Source organism: Rhea americana, unplaced genomic scaffold (genome assembly GCF_003343005.1).
Source record: "Rhea americana isolate MKP2758 unplaced genomic scaffold, rheAme1 scaffold_439, whole genome shotgun sequence".
In the NCBI taxonomy this organism is placed as follows: domain Eukaryota; kingdom Metazoa; phylum Chordata; class Aves; order Rheiformes; family Rheidae; genus Rhea; species Rhea americana.
Window position 1 is genome coordinate 86,432 of NW_028186578.1, and position 17,747 is coordinate 104,178.

The window sequence follows — 17,747 nt, forward strand, 5'->3', positions numbered from 1 at the left end:
ACCGCGTTTTCCGCACCTCTGCCAGAGCAGTTTCCTGTAAACGCGGTGRTTTTCGTAGCGCGAGGCCAGCGGGAAGGCGAGTTTGGTGGGAGTGCGGCTCTCGCACCCCCAGCTGCCCCCGGAGGGCTGGGACGAGGACTGTGAATGCCGTTGGGGTGAAGGTGCAGCCAAACAGGGGCTGGGGAGGTTGGATCTTGGTGGCAGTGAGCCAGCAGGAAGCCTGGAGGTGGGGGTGGCTTGGTGGTATGCTGTAATTGCTTCGGGATAGGGATGAAATAACAAGAGCGGCTTAATTGGTGTAGCACATCAGAACAAAAGCCTCCCCTGCACTCRAAAAGGTGGAATTTAATAACTTTTGGTGTCCCAAGTAAGAATCCCTTAGAAAAACACGGCCTAGTTCTTGTGGTTCTTCCCCACTCGATCCCGCAGGCTAGGAAACAGCGCTACGTGCTGTTTGCTTTGCAAGTTTTCCCTTTACTTCCCCAGCACGGCTGCAGTAAGGGACTCGTTTGGAAGCCTGGTCTAAGAGTGAGTCATCATTTGGCAAAGCACAGGGGTCCTGAAGGCAAGGTAGTGATCCGTGCTGGACGGGTTCGCTCGTGGCTGTGTTCACAGAGGGTCGATTACCTTCCCGACAGGAGGAAGAGGGAGAGGATGGTCCAGAGGGTTAGAGAAATRACCAGGCATCCGGGACTGGCCCTCGAAAGTGAGGGAAGAGGGCTAGAGCCAACCTTGGAAATGATTTCCACTGGAGTTCAACTGCAACTTTGAAAAGGCCACCACCCTAACATTTTGATCTTAGCATTAAATCTTCGAGACATTATTGCTAATTAGGAAAGTAAGCATGTTTCCTTCCTGTGGAGAATACAGAAGTTTGTTCTGCTCAAGCATCCAGTGTGTTGCAGGGGTTAAGTAACATTTTGCTTTAGGGAGGGAAGGAAAAATCTCTCAAAGTAATTAACTTAAGATGCTGACACTAATGAACAGGCTTTCAGAGCTAGGGCTTTTGGGGGGGTTGATGGGAATCCCCTGTTGAATCAATGACATTAGGGCCTTAGGAGTGATTCTGCAATTATTAGGCTCAAATGATGTTGAACATGAAGTTAATCCTGTTATCTCCCTCAAATATTGAGCAAACTGCTTGTTCTGGATAACTCTGTAATGGGATTATTCTAGCGAGTCTGGCACCCTCAGCATTCTGTATCTGTTCAGATTTTTTCCTTATTTGCCTGTTCAGGAGAAAGTACTGATCCGTATTCCCAGAGCTGGTTTCGGTGGGTAGCGTCTGGGGCACCGTTCTCCAGTGACACTAGAGCTTTATGAAAAATTAGTTTAGTAATAAGCACCCTGTTTCTGCGCGAAGCCATACGCTCCTCCCCAGCAAAAATGCCTTGAGCCCACTCCTAAACAAGAGTTCAGAAAAAGAACCCAAGAACCAGGGCAAGTATAAAATGCGACTTCCTTTCGTCATGCCTTCCTGGCATCGGGAATCAGCAGTTCAAGTTCCTGTGCTGGAGACTGTTCCCAGGCCACGGTATTTACTGGGCCTGATGGATATGCCTGTCAGGAGCATAAACAGTTCTTTTTTGAAAATTTATTTTGCATCCCTGATAACTGGTAGCAATTGTTCTAAACAAAAGTAACGGGCGTTTGGAGAGAGAGAGGGAAAAAAAAATAAATAAAGATTGTCCTGAGTTATTTCTAAGCCATCTGTCTGATAAATTATAAGGTAACCATGCAGGAAAGGGGAAGAACTAAAAGTAGGGAGGGGAGAGAAGAAAAGAAGCCCTAGTGCATATTCAGTCACTTGCTGACGTTTGTTGTAGACTTAATTGTTTTCCTGTTGGTCCTGCCRTCCTGTGAAGTTTAGTGTCCTGATTCTTAGGCAGGATTTGTTGTCGTAAATGGGAATGATGGAGCTCTAGCTGCCAGGTCAGCTTATGTCCTCGGCTGCAGAAATGCAAAACCTAATGACTTGTGGCTCTGTGTTCAGTTACGGGCAAAAATCAGACTTATCACATATCTCACAAGAGAAGGTGTGCACTTTGAGAATTAGAATTTGAGTTTGAAAGTCAGGAAAAAACATTTTTTTCATTTATTCTGTAGCCAGAGGCTGAGTTAATAATGAAATAGACCTTTTTCTTTTAGCATCTCAGTAGAAATTGCTTTTTTTTTTTTTTTTTTAACTCTAATACTCAGTAAATGAGCCCATGCTTGTGTGCCAAACTAGAAATTTCCATAAATATGGGAAAGCTCCTTTAAGGGGTCAGTCGGCTTCTAGTTTCCGAGCTTTTTTTTTTTTATGTCGAACCTGATCTGAAGTTCAGTAAGARCTGTGGATTTTTGAGAGGTTTTATTTTTTTTTACTCCCTTATGTGGGTGAAGATTAGTTTTGAGAATTATTTTGGAACTCCCAGGRGCTTCCTTAGAACAGGATTAGGCTGCAGGGCTGCTAATGACTCATGTTTCCAGACTCCTTCAAGTAAGGCTGCAGGAGGATGTGTGTTGATGTAGCCAGCGGACCAGCTAGGATTTCGGGTGAAGTGCCCAGGAGGCAGCTGGCCCTGCTGTTGATAAGGTAAAGGGGTTAGGTGGCTTCGTTGTCCCCTGTAATTTCAGTCTCCTTGGAGGAAGCCTCAGATGGCCTCCTTACAGCAAAGGAGGTAGCTCCTTCTGCAGACTTGTTTAAATGGGAGTCCAGCGTGAGAACATTCTTCGTATTTCAGACAAAGTTCGCAGCGGGGTGGGGGGAAATGGCCTGTTTACATTTGCACACCGTAACTAAATAAATTTTTTGCGCCGATTCAAAAATCTGCTCAAACATGTCCCTGCTAAAACAATTACTTGAAGAGTAAGCTCACTGTAGTTGTGGCTTTCAACGTTTTGTTTGTGCATCATTGTACACTTTCTGATGTAGCATAGGCTCCTGTAGGAACCACAGGCCCCTGTAAAGTTTGAGTTAATTTAAATATGTTCCTGCTTTTCCTATTGGCTTCTCATTTTGAATCCTTAAAGGTAACTCTTGTACCAGAGGATTCACAGCCTGTAAGCTGAAAACCTGAGCTAGAGATCTGGTGCTGCCAAGTCTATATGCTGTGGGTCCTGAGGTGGGAACTCCTTGCTGGATGCTATGATGGGGAGGCTACAATATTGATTTTCCCCTAAAAGATCTATTAATCAGCTGTGTTGAGACCTATTTGAGCACTGGGAACTGTGCATCACAACATTATGGAGCCATGGGATGTAGCATGGWGCTTCATAGCTCGCTAATCTCTTGCCACGTGATTCTTTGATCTGAGGRCGTATCTTGAGGTGTGCAATAACATAGATGTGAAGTTTGCAAAGGCTCCCGTGAACAGGAGTGAGGTGAATCATGCTACTCTGTCTAGCCCACTGACTTAGGGGTCATCTGTATTGCAGTTGAGGGTAAGGTTACAGCTGAACCTTCCTGGCTTGGCCATAAGCTTGTTAGCTTACGTACTCAAAATAATAGTGCACTGTAGTTCTTAGGCAGCCAAATTTGAGCAGGTAGGTAAATATTTGAGTAGTTAGCCCTTGCAGAGCTTACAGCTGTTACAAACAGGCTGCTGATGGCATTTGAGCTGGCTATTTTAAAGCCAGTCCTGGAAGGCTGTAGTGGTTGTATGCTAGGCTACAGTCAAAACCTATCACTGGCAGAAATAGCCCTGCTTGAATTTGAGCGTATTTCCTTTAGGCAGCAGTACCTGCAACAGTGCTGAGAGACCATCTGCAGCCCCGCGTGTGATCACGCCAAGTGTGAGTAGGCAGGAACATGATTTCATAGCCTCAGCAGGGGCTTTTGCCGCTTTGCGATGCCACTTGTACCTAAACACAGTCATGGCTGGTGCTTTCCAAGCGCAGTGACTGGGCTGCTCACTGGACAAGGGACTTATCCCTTGAAGGTGTGTGGAATGAGAAGATTTCTGGGGGTCTGCAGTAGGTAGAACAAACTTTGGGAAAAACAGCTTCTTACAAGGGTGAGACTGGCTGTTCCTCCTGATCTCAGTTGGTGTTATCTCATCTCTTGACATTTCCTTTAATTATATAAAATGGCCTTGACACTGTAAACAATTGCCATGGCATTGTCTCCACTGCTTGGGTGAGTCAAACATGATGCGTAAACAGGGTTTGGTTTGAGGACCAGATCTGTGTCTGTCTAATGACCTAAGCTACCTGTTTGCAATGATCACGTATGCTTTGGGGGTCATTCTGTGATCGTGCTTAATGCTGGTATCAGTTCCTGTCTTGTTTTTGCAAGAGCTGTTTGTGCTGGTAGGAGAGGAAGATGCGTTTGGGCAGGGATTAGGATTTCAGAAGGAGCCGAAGAGGGTCAGAAGGAGAGCTCACACTTTGCTTTGGGCCTCTCTACAATTTGTTCCCAAGTGAGCCAGATAGTTCAAGGCGCAAAACCAAGCATGGCTTTAATCATGTTAGCAGCAATCTTTTCCTCTGCCTTTCAATCTTAAGCCTTGCTGCTGCTCAGAGACACCTTGCCTGTTGAGCAACCGTAAATATTTGGGGATTTGAGGCTGAGGTTTGCTGCCTGTGTCTTGCTGATTGCTCTGTCTGGGTGTGACCCATGGTCTGGATGCCCCACTGTTCAGGGTGGTCCATGGTAGTTTTATGAAATGCATTTGGCAAGATGAACTTCCCCAAGTGTTTTCTCATTCCTTAAGTAGAGAATAAAGCTTGTATCAACATGAATCAAAGTTGATAAACTGGAAGGGTTCCTCTTGGAGCTGTTTTTAGTATTGAGCAAATATTTATTCACATTGTTTCAAAAGGCATATTTGTGCAATAGACGGAGGTCAAACCTGTAATTATCTGAGAGATTCATGCTGGAAGAAACGACTTGTAAAAACATACTACATTGAAAGCAGGAAGCTTTTATACCTGATGTTTGTGTATGAATCTAAAGTAGTGGTTGCAAATTTCAAAACTTACGTGAATTTGGGGTTGCATAAGTGCAAAATATTTTTCTTGCTGAATTTAAGTGACTTCAGCCAAGCCTATCCACCGTTCCTTTTGATTTCTAAACCGTGGCGGAGGATTTGAGTTTAGCTTCCAAATGTAGCTGCTTGAGATGATCAGAAGCCGAGCTTGTATGCCAAACTTGCCTTGCATTTTAATAAGGAGTTTCTAGCCTAGTCAATAATTAAAACAGAGCAGGTGCGGTGGGGAAGTTGGGTGTTCCCCAAAAGCTGAACTGAAGCGCTTTTGTAAGTCTCCCTGGGCAGAGCTGAGTGTGTGTAGGATGGTAGGCTTCCCTGGCACCGGCCGGCTGTGTGCAGGAATTTGGAAGAAACGTAAGCTCCGATTGAGGAGACCCAGCCTGTTGGTGCGGTGTGCCTGCCCCGAGGGCCCTTTCCAGCAGCAGAGGAAATGCTGAAGTGTCTCACTGCAGTTTTGTCTTCTGATACAAAAAGTGAGTGCGCTTGCTGAGATTTTTGTGTGAAACCTTAAGAGGAAATGAGGATCTTCTTGCTGAAAGATCTCCCTGTGCCTCTTACCGGTTACCTGTGGACGGGCAGATTTTTAGCTGATGCTGTCGTTTGCCTTTTTGAAGGCTTAGAGGTAGGAAGAGAAATTTGGGATGAGTCTCGTAATGAAACAGAGAATGGATATTAGTTTCTTAACCTTGGCCTATATATTGCAGACTAGCTTCTGGAGTTAAACATATAGTGCTACCTCTGAGGCTTAATACAAATTTAATTTTGAGGCTTAATATTTGCTATTGGGAYCATTCTTACTGTTAATTTACAACCTCCAGTGTAGTGCTTTGAGCTATTCCATTGATTTTTATAGGTGGCATGGATGGACTTGCCTCTTTGCCAAAGGAGGTGGTGGTTTTGAGTAATGTTGGTGTGAGGCTGTAAAGTCTTTGGGAATAGGGCACACTGCGTGTGTTACGCTTGTCCCGTAAAGGAGTTCACTCAGACTGAGGATGTGACTGTCTGGCACGTCTGTGCTGCAGCTGCTCGCTTAGGAAGAGCACTGTGCACTTGCGTCGCGCCAGCCCTAAAAGCACAGGCCTGCTATGGCTTTGAGAAGTGCTATATTTTCCATCTGTGCTGTAGTACTGTGGTGTTTTTGTTCTCCATCTCCAGTATTTTGCAGTAGGAGGCTTTAGATGATGTTAGCTTATAGGTTCTTCTCTCAACGTCTGAATTTTCGCTGTCAGAGATGGTGATTTTAAATGGRTAAAGAGTTAAATGCAGTGTCTGATTCTCCTTAAACAATGGCATAATTAATATATTTTTCCTCTCTGTGTTTTTACCTCCTGATAATATAGCTAGAAATGACAGATGGGTATCCTGCCTCTGAGTGCTCAACTGTTGGGAATATGCCGTTGCTTCGCTGATGCCTGATGCTTTTCTGGAATGTATCCTATATCTATGCTTCCTTTGGCTTCTGACCAGCGTTTCTTCTAAAGCCACTTCAAAGTGCTCAAAAAGTTGTTCGTCAGCTTTGGAGGTTCCCTTGCCTAGAGATGGCATAGCCATGAATCATTGCAGCGATCAGGTTAGCCAAGAGGTGACTGAATCTTTTGTTCATATTGCATTCCTTAGCATTCCCTGGCCCGTAAACAGGAAAATATTTAATGTATGTTGTAAGTAATTATAGTGAATGGTGAGGAAGCATTGAAGATGATAGGTACTGAAATTTGCTCTTATTGAAAGTTATTCTTCCCATATTAGAAAAAAAAACAGGGTATGAGTTTTTTGTTTGTTTTTTTTTTGTCCTTAGAGATCCTCTTGGCCCCAAGACCCACTGTAGTRCATTTTCTTTAGCCCAGGCCTTGTGACACCCATTATTATCAAGAGACTTTCCAGGAGCACGTGCTCAGCTTTGTGTTTCCTTCCTAAACGTGAGGCCAAGGGTGCTGTTGGTCGGTTCACTGGCAGGGTTCTGCTGCCAGGCCTGGCAGAGGCTCCTCTCGAGTCGGAGCTTGGTGTAGTGCTCTTCCTCCAGCTGTGCTCGATCCTGCTCAACATCTGGGTCATGTTGCGGGCACCCAGGCTGCGGGTTGCTGGCTTTTCCTAAGGGGACCGTGTGATGGTGGTGATCCCACTAGCGTGGAGACAGTCTTTTAGATCAGTTTCTGCTTTCTGGGATGGAGCAGCAGCTATGGCCGTGCTGACTAACTGGTGGGTAAAGGGGACTGGAATGCTGCAGGAAATAGGAGTTTCCCATTTGGAAATTTTGCAGGAAGTGTTAAGGAAATCATGTGCTGTAGGAACAGTTACCTCACTTCTGTCTCATCCAAACTCGCACTTTCTTTGCAGTATACGGAATCTAAACAATGTGATGCCAGCTGGCTTATAAATAACTCCTTTTTCATTTCCACACCGGGTACTGGGCTGACTTTTAATACCACAGGAAGAAAAAGGAAGAACGTCACGTCGTGTCGGCTTGTGACCTTTCAGGCTGACTACCTAGCTTCTGAAACGTTTGCTTTCCGTTGGGTCTGCTGTTAATAACTCTTCCACATGCCCTGTTTTTGAGCAGCCCAGAAATAGCGGCCTTTGGAGGTATCCAAAGCTCATGTCTGCGTGTTCTCCCTGTTCTGCTGAAGTTGCTGAGCATCGTTGGTGAACAAACTGATGGAAYTTTTCTAGAGTAGTGTTGCTGCTGCATTTTCTCCCTTCCAACCCTCCTGGTACAGTGGTACTATGGTCCTGTATTAACATCTCAAATGGGTGCATCTCCGTCAAGGAAAGCCTTAAATTTCCTGTAACTAAGGTTGGCGGTAGTGTTGACGGACTCCAAAGGAAAACGCCCAGTATCGCAGGTTATGAATAGACAGCTTGGTCTTTGCATGGACAGGATGGTCCTTTTTAATGTTCTTGTGGCTGAATCATGGAACACAAATGTCTGAGTCACTGCATATGAACGTTGTGTTTCATATTAGTGTGAACTGAAATGTGAACAACAGTGTCTTTATTAGAGGAGCTAATATTTGTGCTCATTATGGGTTTCATTAGATTTAAAGTAAAACAATTCAGGGGAGTTTCTTTTAGAGTGTGTATAAACAGACYATTAATATTGGAATGCCAGTTTCTTAATGGGGTGTTGTCTTGGATGGAGGGAAAAGGAAATTTCAGAGGAAAGCTTTCTGCATGTRCTGTGTACCCCTCTTCTTGGGTGGTGGTGTGTGTAACCTGTCTTGTTAGTGTCTTGTTTTAATCATCTGAATCTCCTGAAATCCTGTAACGCTTTATGTAAAGGAGATTCGATCAGAAATTTTCAGAGGCAAATTTTAAACAAGGAAATATTAAAACCGTATTTTTTTGATTTCCTGTAGAAAGCTGTTCTTCATTGTGAGCCCTTTCTTCTTGTAATGGTCTTCACCTGTCCCTGTGGAGTAAGGGCACTGCTATAAATGTGTTTTTCTCATGGTTAGGCAGCTGGGAGGCTACCTCAGATGGCCCTTCTGCATTATTCTGGGAATTTGGGGCATTTGTTACTTGTCCTCATTGAAATGTGAATTTTCCTTTATCCTGGATGTGCCATTGGATGGAGTGAGGTTTTGCCTCATACTGTTGGTACGGCTAAAGCACCCGTGCAAGACAGAGTGCGAAACCCAGAGCGCTGGTGGTCTGGACTCTGCATGTGCTTCTGGCAGGGAGCTTGGGCAGGTTGCTTTGTCCTGGCTTTTTCTGCAGCTGTGAAATAGAAATGCTACGAGTGAAAAGGGTTACTCCGAGAGCACGGTTAGCGTGGCTGCCTCAGGCCAGAGGTGAGGTAGGAACATCCTCAGCTTTGTGTCCRCTGGTGCAGAATTTGCACCCTTTCTTTGCAGAGATTGAGGTGAAAGATGGACTGACAGGTTTTTCTGGCCAAGAGTCTATCTTGAAAAGAGTAACATTGGTGGTGTTTTGGGTTTTTAAGTCATCCCTGTTCTGGTGAGGTGTTTTCTCCTCAACCTTCGTTCCCAAGGGAAAGAGACTTGTGGTTGATATTGCTAAGGATTGGGTGAAGTCCAAACCCAGTTGCAATTTGAAAGGCAAATTTGCAGCTCTTGGAGCACTATAGTGCTGCACTTGATAAGCAAGTGCTAAGACTTCCCGTACTTCACTGGAAAGTTACCTAAARCTTTAATATGAGTCTCTTTGCCAGATAGCCTTGTTGGACCTCTTTGTGATAAAGCCTGATCAGGGATATAGAAAAATATGAAATTACCTTATTGCGTGATTTTTTTTTTTCATAGCCTGGTGAGATACTGTGCAGCACTGGAGCCTGAGCACCAGTCACTGTGCRTGCTCTTGGATTGCAGCCGCTGTGATTAAATGCATTGGTTTAATCCTCTTTCAATGAAACTTAAGCTAATGTGTTTCATGTTATACTAACACAGGAACAAAGGTCAGACACATGGTGATGCTGCTGTGGTTTAACAGTCTTCCATGTGTCATCTGTTCTGTAGCGTGGCTTTGTGCATTCTTAATTCCCAGCAAATAYAGTGTAAAATGCAATAGTTCAATGTCTGTGGAAATTAGGTAAGTCTAAGTGTTCAGTGTTCTGCAGGACTCCTGGATGCTGGGATATGTGTTCCAGACCTCCTTCCAAGCTAGGCAACTGATTTACTGACTTAAGACTTCCAGCTTCTATCTCYAAATGTTGTAGGTCTCTGCCAGATGGCTGTGTATTTAGGTGGCTTTAAAATGGCTTTTTCTTTGTTTTGAAACAGTCTCTTAAATGAGGTAGGGCATCCTTGTGAATCAGGACTTTAATTGCCCACAATGAAAATCAAAAGTTCTTTGAAGACTGACTGCTGTGGCTGACCAGACAGCAATGCAGGCTGCACCGCTCTTGCGAGCATACGTATGTGCAGTGGTGGGAGGATGCGAAGAGCAACAGTTTCTGGAAGTGCATGCAAGGGAGGAGAGTGTAGTCCTCTCCACTGCCCTCACATTTCTGCTGACCTATTGCTCCTCCACCTGCTCAGGGCATCGTGCTGGAGCTGTTGGTGGCAATGGCGGTCCTCTGGCCAGTGGTGGCAGTGGTGGTCCTCTGGCCAGGGTTAACAAGAAGCACGTTGCTTCTGCGGGTAGAGAAGATGCTTTGGGAGATGCTCTTCTGTGTTTTTGCAGCTGGGCTTCAAAGGGCAGAAGCAGATTTGGCAAGCTCTCTGATGGCACGTCTAGTACATTAGTGGAGGAACGGAGAGTGTCAGCACCTTCCAGGTGTATTTGCAACTTTAGGTGGGATTTTGCTAGATTTCAGAACTCCCCCTTCCCTTTTCCTGTGTGTGTGTATTGGCCACAAAACTAACTCCCACTGCCACGTGCAGTTGTGAACGGTGATCTCAGTTGCTGCAGAAGTGGGTGTTCGTTTGRGTTGTGTTATGACTTAATGTGCAACACAGGGCTGGTACAGCTGGGAACAGTAGCAATCTTGGATTTTCTCATTTTCCAGACTAGAAGTTTCATGCTATTGAGACTGCTGCAGCAGCAAGTTAGTCTTGAACTCTGCCTGGTTGTCTGACGTATTCAGGGATGCTAAAGTAACACAGCTGCTGCCCTGACAGAGACGGGGACCTCCGGGGCTCCAGCAGGTCGTGGTGCCTTTGAGACCCGGCTGTTCCTACAGCCCTTCCCAGAGTGGGGAGAACAAAACCAARTGTCAGGCAGGCTCAGGTGGCTGCTCTGTCACTGTTGTGAGGCTGCAGGGAATTCCTGTGCRTCCTCAAAAATTATTTCCATTTCCCCTGAGTTAATCTTAACTTCAGAATGTTCTGAATTATTCCCGTGGCTCTGGGGTATAGTTGAAGGCATCTGTAGGTCACTGAAGTCGTAACACAAATTTTGGTGGAAAACGGAAGAATAAAAGTGTCTATATTTATATTCTGGAGACCTTTCTTGTTTGCAGTCCAAATATTGAGAGGGATATTTGTAACCTTGAATGTCAAGATGACTTCAGGGTACATGAATAAAAAATAATTTTTTATTTTCCTGTGTTAAATTGAAAGAACGCTCTTCCTGCACCTTCTTCCTGGTAACTTTAGTGAAGATTTTTTTTATTAAATCCTATTTTTATTATGTATCTGGCTAGGTGTATCTCAGCTTAGACRCTCTTTTAATCTCAGGATACTGCAGCACGTACAACACTTAAGGAACACTGTGCTTTATCATTCCTGACCGCTSTGGTTTGTATTTTGCAGGCTCGGGTACGCTATTACGCCTTAGTCCTGTTTGGGAAGTGAAACTGCCGCGTGTATTTGTGCATGTGGTTTCTTGAAGCTGCTTTTTTTTTTTTCTTTTTGGACAAAACGTGCAGGTCTCCCACCCTGCTCCCTGCGCGCTCGCTCCACTCCACTGGGCGCGAGGGGTGTCSGTGATCTGGATTAGGCAGCGAAGGGGCTGGAGCGCGCCGGGCTGTCTCCTCCCCTTCCTGAGCTCGGCCCTGAGCCCTGCTCGCGCTGGAATGACAGGCATTCCTGCTCCGAGGGAGCTGGCACGGGAGCTTATTTATGAGAATCAAGTGCCTGGCCCTGGGGTACGGGGAGAAGAGGACCTGCGCTGGACCGTCGGACACCCGTGCCGCTGCCGGAGGTTTGGCAGCCGCCTCGTTCGCGAGGCTCTGGATACTTTCCCGATCTGAGGCATGGATTTATCATTTTAGACTTAAAATACTCTCTCAGGATAGACTTTTTTTCCCTCCCCCACGGAGAGCTGCTTAGAAAAGAATCTAATGGGGCAGCCGCACTTCTCGAGACCGGTCAGTCCAGCTGCTTCTGGTGAGTAATGGAGGGCAAGGGCGATGGAGGAGCTCCCGGGGCTGCGGCGGGCAGGGCGGCAGGTGGACCGGAGGAGTCCGGAGACAGGAATGCTCAGCTTGCATAACCTGCGTTGGGCTCGGGCGCCCGCTGGGCTGGGAAGAGAGACRGAGAGAAATAACACCGTTTCCTGCCTTTCTCTTGGTCATGTCACATGCGATCGCTGTGCAACATGTTCTGCTGATCTTCGGACAGGCTCCGTGTTGCGTTCGTTGGGGTCAGCCTCTGATCTTGCGTGCTCCTTCCAGGGACGCTGGCTTTACCAAGCGCTCAGACTGCGCTGAATTCACCTGCCTGCACTAGGATTCAGCGCCGGGCTAAAGTCAGCCCTGTAGTAAGGCTGCCTCCTTGTGTGTGATGCCCCCCAGCTGCTTGGGGCAGCTGCAATAGTTTGAGGGGGAAGGAAGGGCTTGGCAGTCATCTTTTTGCTTGTTTCCTATCTCTATTCTGCAAGACACTGCTGAGTTTGAATTTCAGATGCTGTCATTTGATGGAGAGGGAGAGTGCTGATATACCCCGAGTAGCTGGCTGACTAGCAAATACCCTTGTTGTAAATTCTGGAAGTTGGGCCACTTCCAGAGCATTGTGGTTCAGTGTCCTTTCCAGTTCTCCAGGATGCTGTCTGGGATCCTGTTCCCAGCTGTGGGACTGGGGTGCTAACTAGGAGAGGAGACTTTCAGCTGGGTGTCATTTCCTTTCACCTCATACTGACTTGCTGTTAGATGCCTGGATTAAGTTGCTTACTCTCTCTCATCTGTAAAGTGGAATTATCCTTTTTTTTACAGAAACACTTGATGCTTGCATGTGGGGAGCTCCCTGAGGTGCAGATCACTCTTTCATTTTCTCACTTTTATAACTTTGAACCTACCGAGTATTTTGTTAGGCTTCGCTTAAACTAGTGATTTTCTTCTCCACCCCCAGTTTGCTCTCTAGCTAGTTTTGTTCAAGAGCAGCTAAAAATAAGCGATGTCAAGTGAGTGGAAGGGAGAAGAAGTCTTAGGAGAGAGTTAGTCTTCTCTGTGCTGTCAGTGGAGATTAATAGCATCTCTTCCTTGGATTTATGGGGTGTTGGAAGGCRGATCCCTTCAGTCCTGGGCTGTTTCTCTCGAGTGCCGGAGATGTTTGTAATTTCCGAGGGAGTGGGAGATGGGATCACTTGGTGTGATGACAGTGTCCTTTGCCTCCAGCGGGAGGCCAGCAGACCTGGTGTTCCTGTTGTCTCTAGTGGTACAGCATCGTTCCGATTGAATAGACTGAATTTGCAGAGATGATTCTTGCATTAACTTTGGCAGGATGCTGTTCTAAACAAGTCCCAAGAAGATCATGGTGATTAGAAACGTACAAAAGACAAGGAAGCCGAGGGCTGGGACTGCAGGACTCTTAGAGCCAGCTTTGTGGCTGGAGTCTGTTACTGCTTTCAGGTCAGGATTCACGTCTTCCCTGGACCATTCAGGAAATGCACACAGAGTTTTTAAAGCTATTATAGGAAGTTAGAAACATTTACCCTAAAGTGCTTTTTTGATACTTTAACCATAACAGCATTTCCATCAACAGATTCTTTGTGTTTGCTTTTTGAGTTGTAGCTGCTTGCTTGAAAGCTGCTAGCTGCTTTTTTTTTTTGATTCTTAGCTACTCAGCCTGGCACAACAAAACCAGACAAGGGAGCTGAAGTTAACACTGTTTTGGCAGCGATGGTTATTTGTTGCAATCCCACGGCATAAGCCAATGGGGATCCCACATGGGCTCGATTTTGCAAGGCAGYTGGTCTCACTAGAGCCTTAGGTTCGGACTACGCTGCAAAACAAGCTTTTGAAGGTATAGTAATATTAGTCAGGCGTATAACGAGCATTCTCRGCAAACGCTCCCAGTGTGTCTCCAGGCCTGGGTGATGGCAAAACTTCAGGTGCGTGTGTAACTTGAGGAAAACGAGTGATTAGGCAGAAATGGTGGGGGTTGCTGCCTTGGCACTGAAGTGTCTAATTTCTTCAAGTGCTTTTTAGTTCTCAGCTCAGCATTTACATTGTCTTTTACCCTAGCATAGTTTCAATGCTCCAGTTCTGTCAGTAGATGAGCCTTGAGGCCATGACTTTGAGACAGAAATACCCTGTGAGCTCCTTGTAAAGTGAAGCTTTAGTAATTTTTTGAAATCTTGTAGTAAATACCACGAATAAGGTATGGGTCAGATTCTGAGCGAGCTGTAGGCTGTGGATAGTAAGGATCTGGCCCAGAAGCTCGTGATTTACAGACTATGCAAGTTCTGTTACAAAGCAAAATCCTGCTGCTTTCTCATTTCCTTTGCAAGGATATCTGTTAATGAAGGTAGACTCTAACAGATCCCACACCTGCAAAATGGACTGGGGCACAGATCTTGCCATGGTGAGACGTGACGGTTCTTCCTCTGCTCCACCGCCTTTTGAATATCTGCAGGATGGGCAGGGAAAACACCGTGTCCTCTGTCTTTTTTTTTTTTTCCTACCATCTTCAGTCTGCGGTCCTGTCCTGGGGCTGATCGACCCTACATCCTCATTGAAGGATTGTGTCATTTTCTTCAGGAACATCGGAAATAACTTCCGTCCCAGGCATTTAGGAATATAATATGAATTGTCAGCATCTGGGAGGCAGTTCCTTAATTTCCAGCCCTTCCTCCTCCCCCCCATCTTTCAGTCTTGCTTTGTTAGGATCTCTAACTTGAATCTTGAAGTGATTTTCTGTTTATGTAATGGTGTGCCAGTTCAAAACAAACACAAACCCCTTTTCCATAGCCATACTGGCTTTTATGGTGTGTAGCCTGAGTTAAAATGACTTAAACTCACCAGAAGTAATTTCTTACAGCCATGCAGAGACCTACATTAGATGCAGCTTGGCTTTAATTTTCGCTGGTTTGAATGCTATATGAGAGATCTAGCCATCTCAAGCACTGTTAAAGAAGGCCTTTAATGGAATAAAGGCTTTGTTTATTCATGCTCGTACCTGAAATCTCTGCCATGCCTTTTACTAAGCTGGTAGTGAGCTGGTTTCACCCTGCTGTGCAAAAGGCTATGCAGGGGCTTGATCTCTGAGGTCTACTGTATTTGCTCGTGTACTGCCTTTTCCCTCCCTTAACCACGGTGTGACCATTAGACCACTGTATTTATATGCTGGCATTTCCTAAAGTTCAGCTAGATAGTTGCTTGCGGTTGTCGGTGGCCTGTGTGCAGAGCAAGTGCAGTGTTTTTAATTGACCCCACTCTTGGTCCTGCTGTTTCACCCACTAAGAGCTGACTTTCTCCATAGCGGTGGAAGCGAAAGCCTTGCCGCGTTTCACAGAAATGGCTGTACCAAGCTCAACAGAAACTCTGGGAAAAGCTTACTGACTGTGTGATGAGCTTGGAGAGCAACTGCAAGTTGCCAGCTTCTCCTGCTGAGATGGTTCGTGCTCTTTGGAAAAAAACATCATGCAGTAGCTAAACACCACCCATGGTCTTGCATAACAGTTTGCACCTAACACAGGGTGCAGTGGGAGAAAAGCTTCTTTTTTTTTTTTTTTTCCTTTCTGCATTTTAACTGCAGGACTCGGGCATAAATGTGGGTAACAGTCTGTAGTGGGAGGGTTTGAACAACCAGCTGGCCGGGCAGCCTCTTGTGGACCTGGTCTGTGCTGACGGGAGAACTGCGTCCCTAGCTGCTTGGCACCGCTGAAGCTTTCTGCCTTCTTGCGTCTCCGGGCTGTGCCAATTTTGTGATGATTCCCTAGACTATTTCAGTCTAAACATTTTGGGTTAACACAGAACTGCGGTTTAAGCAGCTCCAGTTCACCTGCCTGTTTTGRTGGAATAGCATCAGGGCACGTGAAGTGCTTCAGCGAGAAGATCGGAAATGGCAGCRGGCTCCGGCTGGGAGGCAGCAGCCCGTTTTCCATGACCCCTTCCCACACCCGACCGTGTGCAGGAGGACATGTCCGCAGAGGCACGACAGGAACGGTGCCCAAGCTGTCCCCTCGAAGCGAAACACTGGCCTCTGCCTGAGGAAATGTGCTCGAGTTGCTGGAGACCCTTTACTCGGGAGTTTTTTCCAAATTCGGGCTCTGTTACGGAGCAGCGCGTTAAGCTGAGCGCGGCTTGCTGCTGGCACGGTGGGCTCTGTGTGGCTTTCCCTATTCTGGGTCGCTTTTCTGAAATGAGAACTTCCACGCAGCTTTTGCAGAATGGTTAAACCAGGTCATTCTTTGGCATGGGTGGACACTTTGTAGACCTGCTTATTTGAGAGCTCTGACCTTCTAATGAGGGCTCTGCTGGGTTCACCCACGCCAGCGTGATCTCATTTAACCTTTTCCATAAACCTTAAATTGGCTCTCCAGCTGGGAGCCAGCAGTGTAGGCCAGCTTGGTCTCTTGGACGTGCAGGTAAGCAGTGTCAGTGCCAAGGCCTCAGCGAGGCTAGGATATGAGCTTCCTAACGCTTCTCGCAGTTCCCTTAAAATCTGGGTCCTCTCTCTTTCCCCCTGTTCCTTTCCCAGAGCACTGTGCTGTGGCTTCTCAACGCTGTTTCCTGGTGCGTGACTCAGGTAAGGAGGGACCTTCTGCCTTGTGTTGCAAAACGGCGTAAGGACCTCCCGTACCTTGCAAAGTGGAACAAGGAGAGGTAACGAGGATCCACCTTGTCAAGATGCCTTTGGCTGCGAAGGCAGCTTGGGTTGGAAATGTCCCCTGTGCACCGTTCTWTAGGGAAATATGAGCTGAAAATGGGCCGTGATTGAGAGGCCCTCTTCCGAGGGAGTGCACGCGCTACCGAATGCGATCACTGGAAATAAGATTGCTTAAAATACAGATCACTTTAGAGCTACACCTGTAGCTGCTGATCCACCTGCTCATTAGCAGTAAATGTAATTTAATTGCATCATAACAGACTATTTTAATTGTCTGTGTCTGCGTGGTAATTATAGATGATAAAAGGAAGAGTGCTGCGGAGGAGATTGTGGCATTAAACGCTGCTGGAAGCAGTCAGGGCTGCAGAGCAGGACGGGATGAATCCCATTTTGTATGAAGGTGGCCAGAGGGAGGAAATTGCTTTCACAACATTGGTATCACCTCGTGGACTGGCGTTGTCAGTAGGATGTTCTCACTGTTTAGTAAAATGCAATGAGTTTTATTCTACTCAAAGCGAAATGAGATGGTGAAAATGGTTTGGGCTGGTTTTATGCTAGGGAGTGATACATGAAATTTGTCTCCTCATGAATGGCTGCTTTTAGAGAAGGAACTGATTTTTAAAAGAGCAAAAATGGAAGTTATTTTCATGTTGGACAAGATTTGATTCACAGTACAAACCCACAAACAGTTGCAATAGCTCTGCTGATGGAGTACCATGGCCGAGAAGCAAGAACTGAGTTGTTAGATACCGTTGTGGAACATTATACTGAAACCTGGCTTTGGTGTTAACCTGTGTGATATTTGGAGTTAATGGCGCTCAGGTAGCTGGTATGAAACACTCCACCCTGAAATGGTATTTGATTTTGCAGCTGGGYCTGGACTGCGAAAGCTGGAGAGAAATTCTACCCCATGGAGTTGCATTTGGGCTTCCCCCAGCCCCTTCCTGCTTTTAGCTGCTCCTGGTTTGGGGATATCATGCATCTCGAAGTTTCAGTTCATCCTTTCATGCCTGTTTTTTCTTTTCTCCGGAGCAGCTCTGAGGTGGCTGTGGCAGGGAAGTGGAGAAATCAGCTTGTGGAGGTCTCCATTCTTTAATCCGTGGACCTGATGGTTGAGTTTTCTTTTAATAACTTATTTTGCTTAGTGCAGCACTCTGAAACCTCGGGTGGCAGACAGCACTTAAGTCACATTCCTTAGAGCAGTTCAAGCAAGGGATATGTATGAGTCAGGCTTGGTACAACCACCTTCAGTGCCGTTACTACGCTTTGGGAAGGTGAGGTTCATTCAGCGTAGGCTCAGAAATGCCTTTTTTTTTTTTTTTTTTTT

At 46.1% G+C, this 17,747-nt stretch overlaps 1 protein-coding gene across 6 annotated transcripts in view; it reads left to right on the plus strand.

Moving 5' to 3' along the window:
* PHACTR4 (phosphatase and actin regulator 4) overlaps positions 1-17,747 on the plus strand; it is a 68,578-nt gene that overhangs the window by 32,607 nt on the left and 18,224 nt on the right. The window contains exon 1 of one of the 6 annotated variants that reach the window (XM_085315757.1): positions 11,498-11,758. The exons of 4 other annotated variants lie outside the window; for them this stretch is intronic. In XM_085315757.1, coding sequence (XP_085171883.1) covers positions 11,713-11,758 — 46 coding nt within the window. In that variant the 5' untranslated portion in view covers positions 11,498-11,712. Of the gene's footprint in view, positions 1-11,497; positions 11,759-17,747 lie in introns of those variants that run through there. One more of the 6 variants, XM_085315756.1, reaches the window with a different exon arrangement.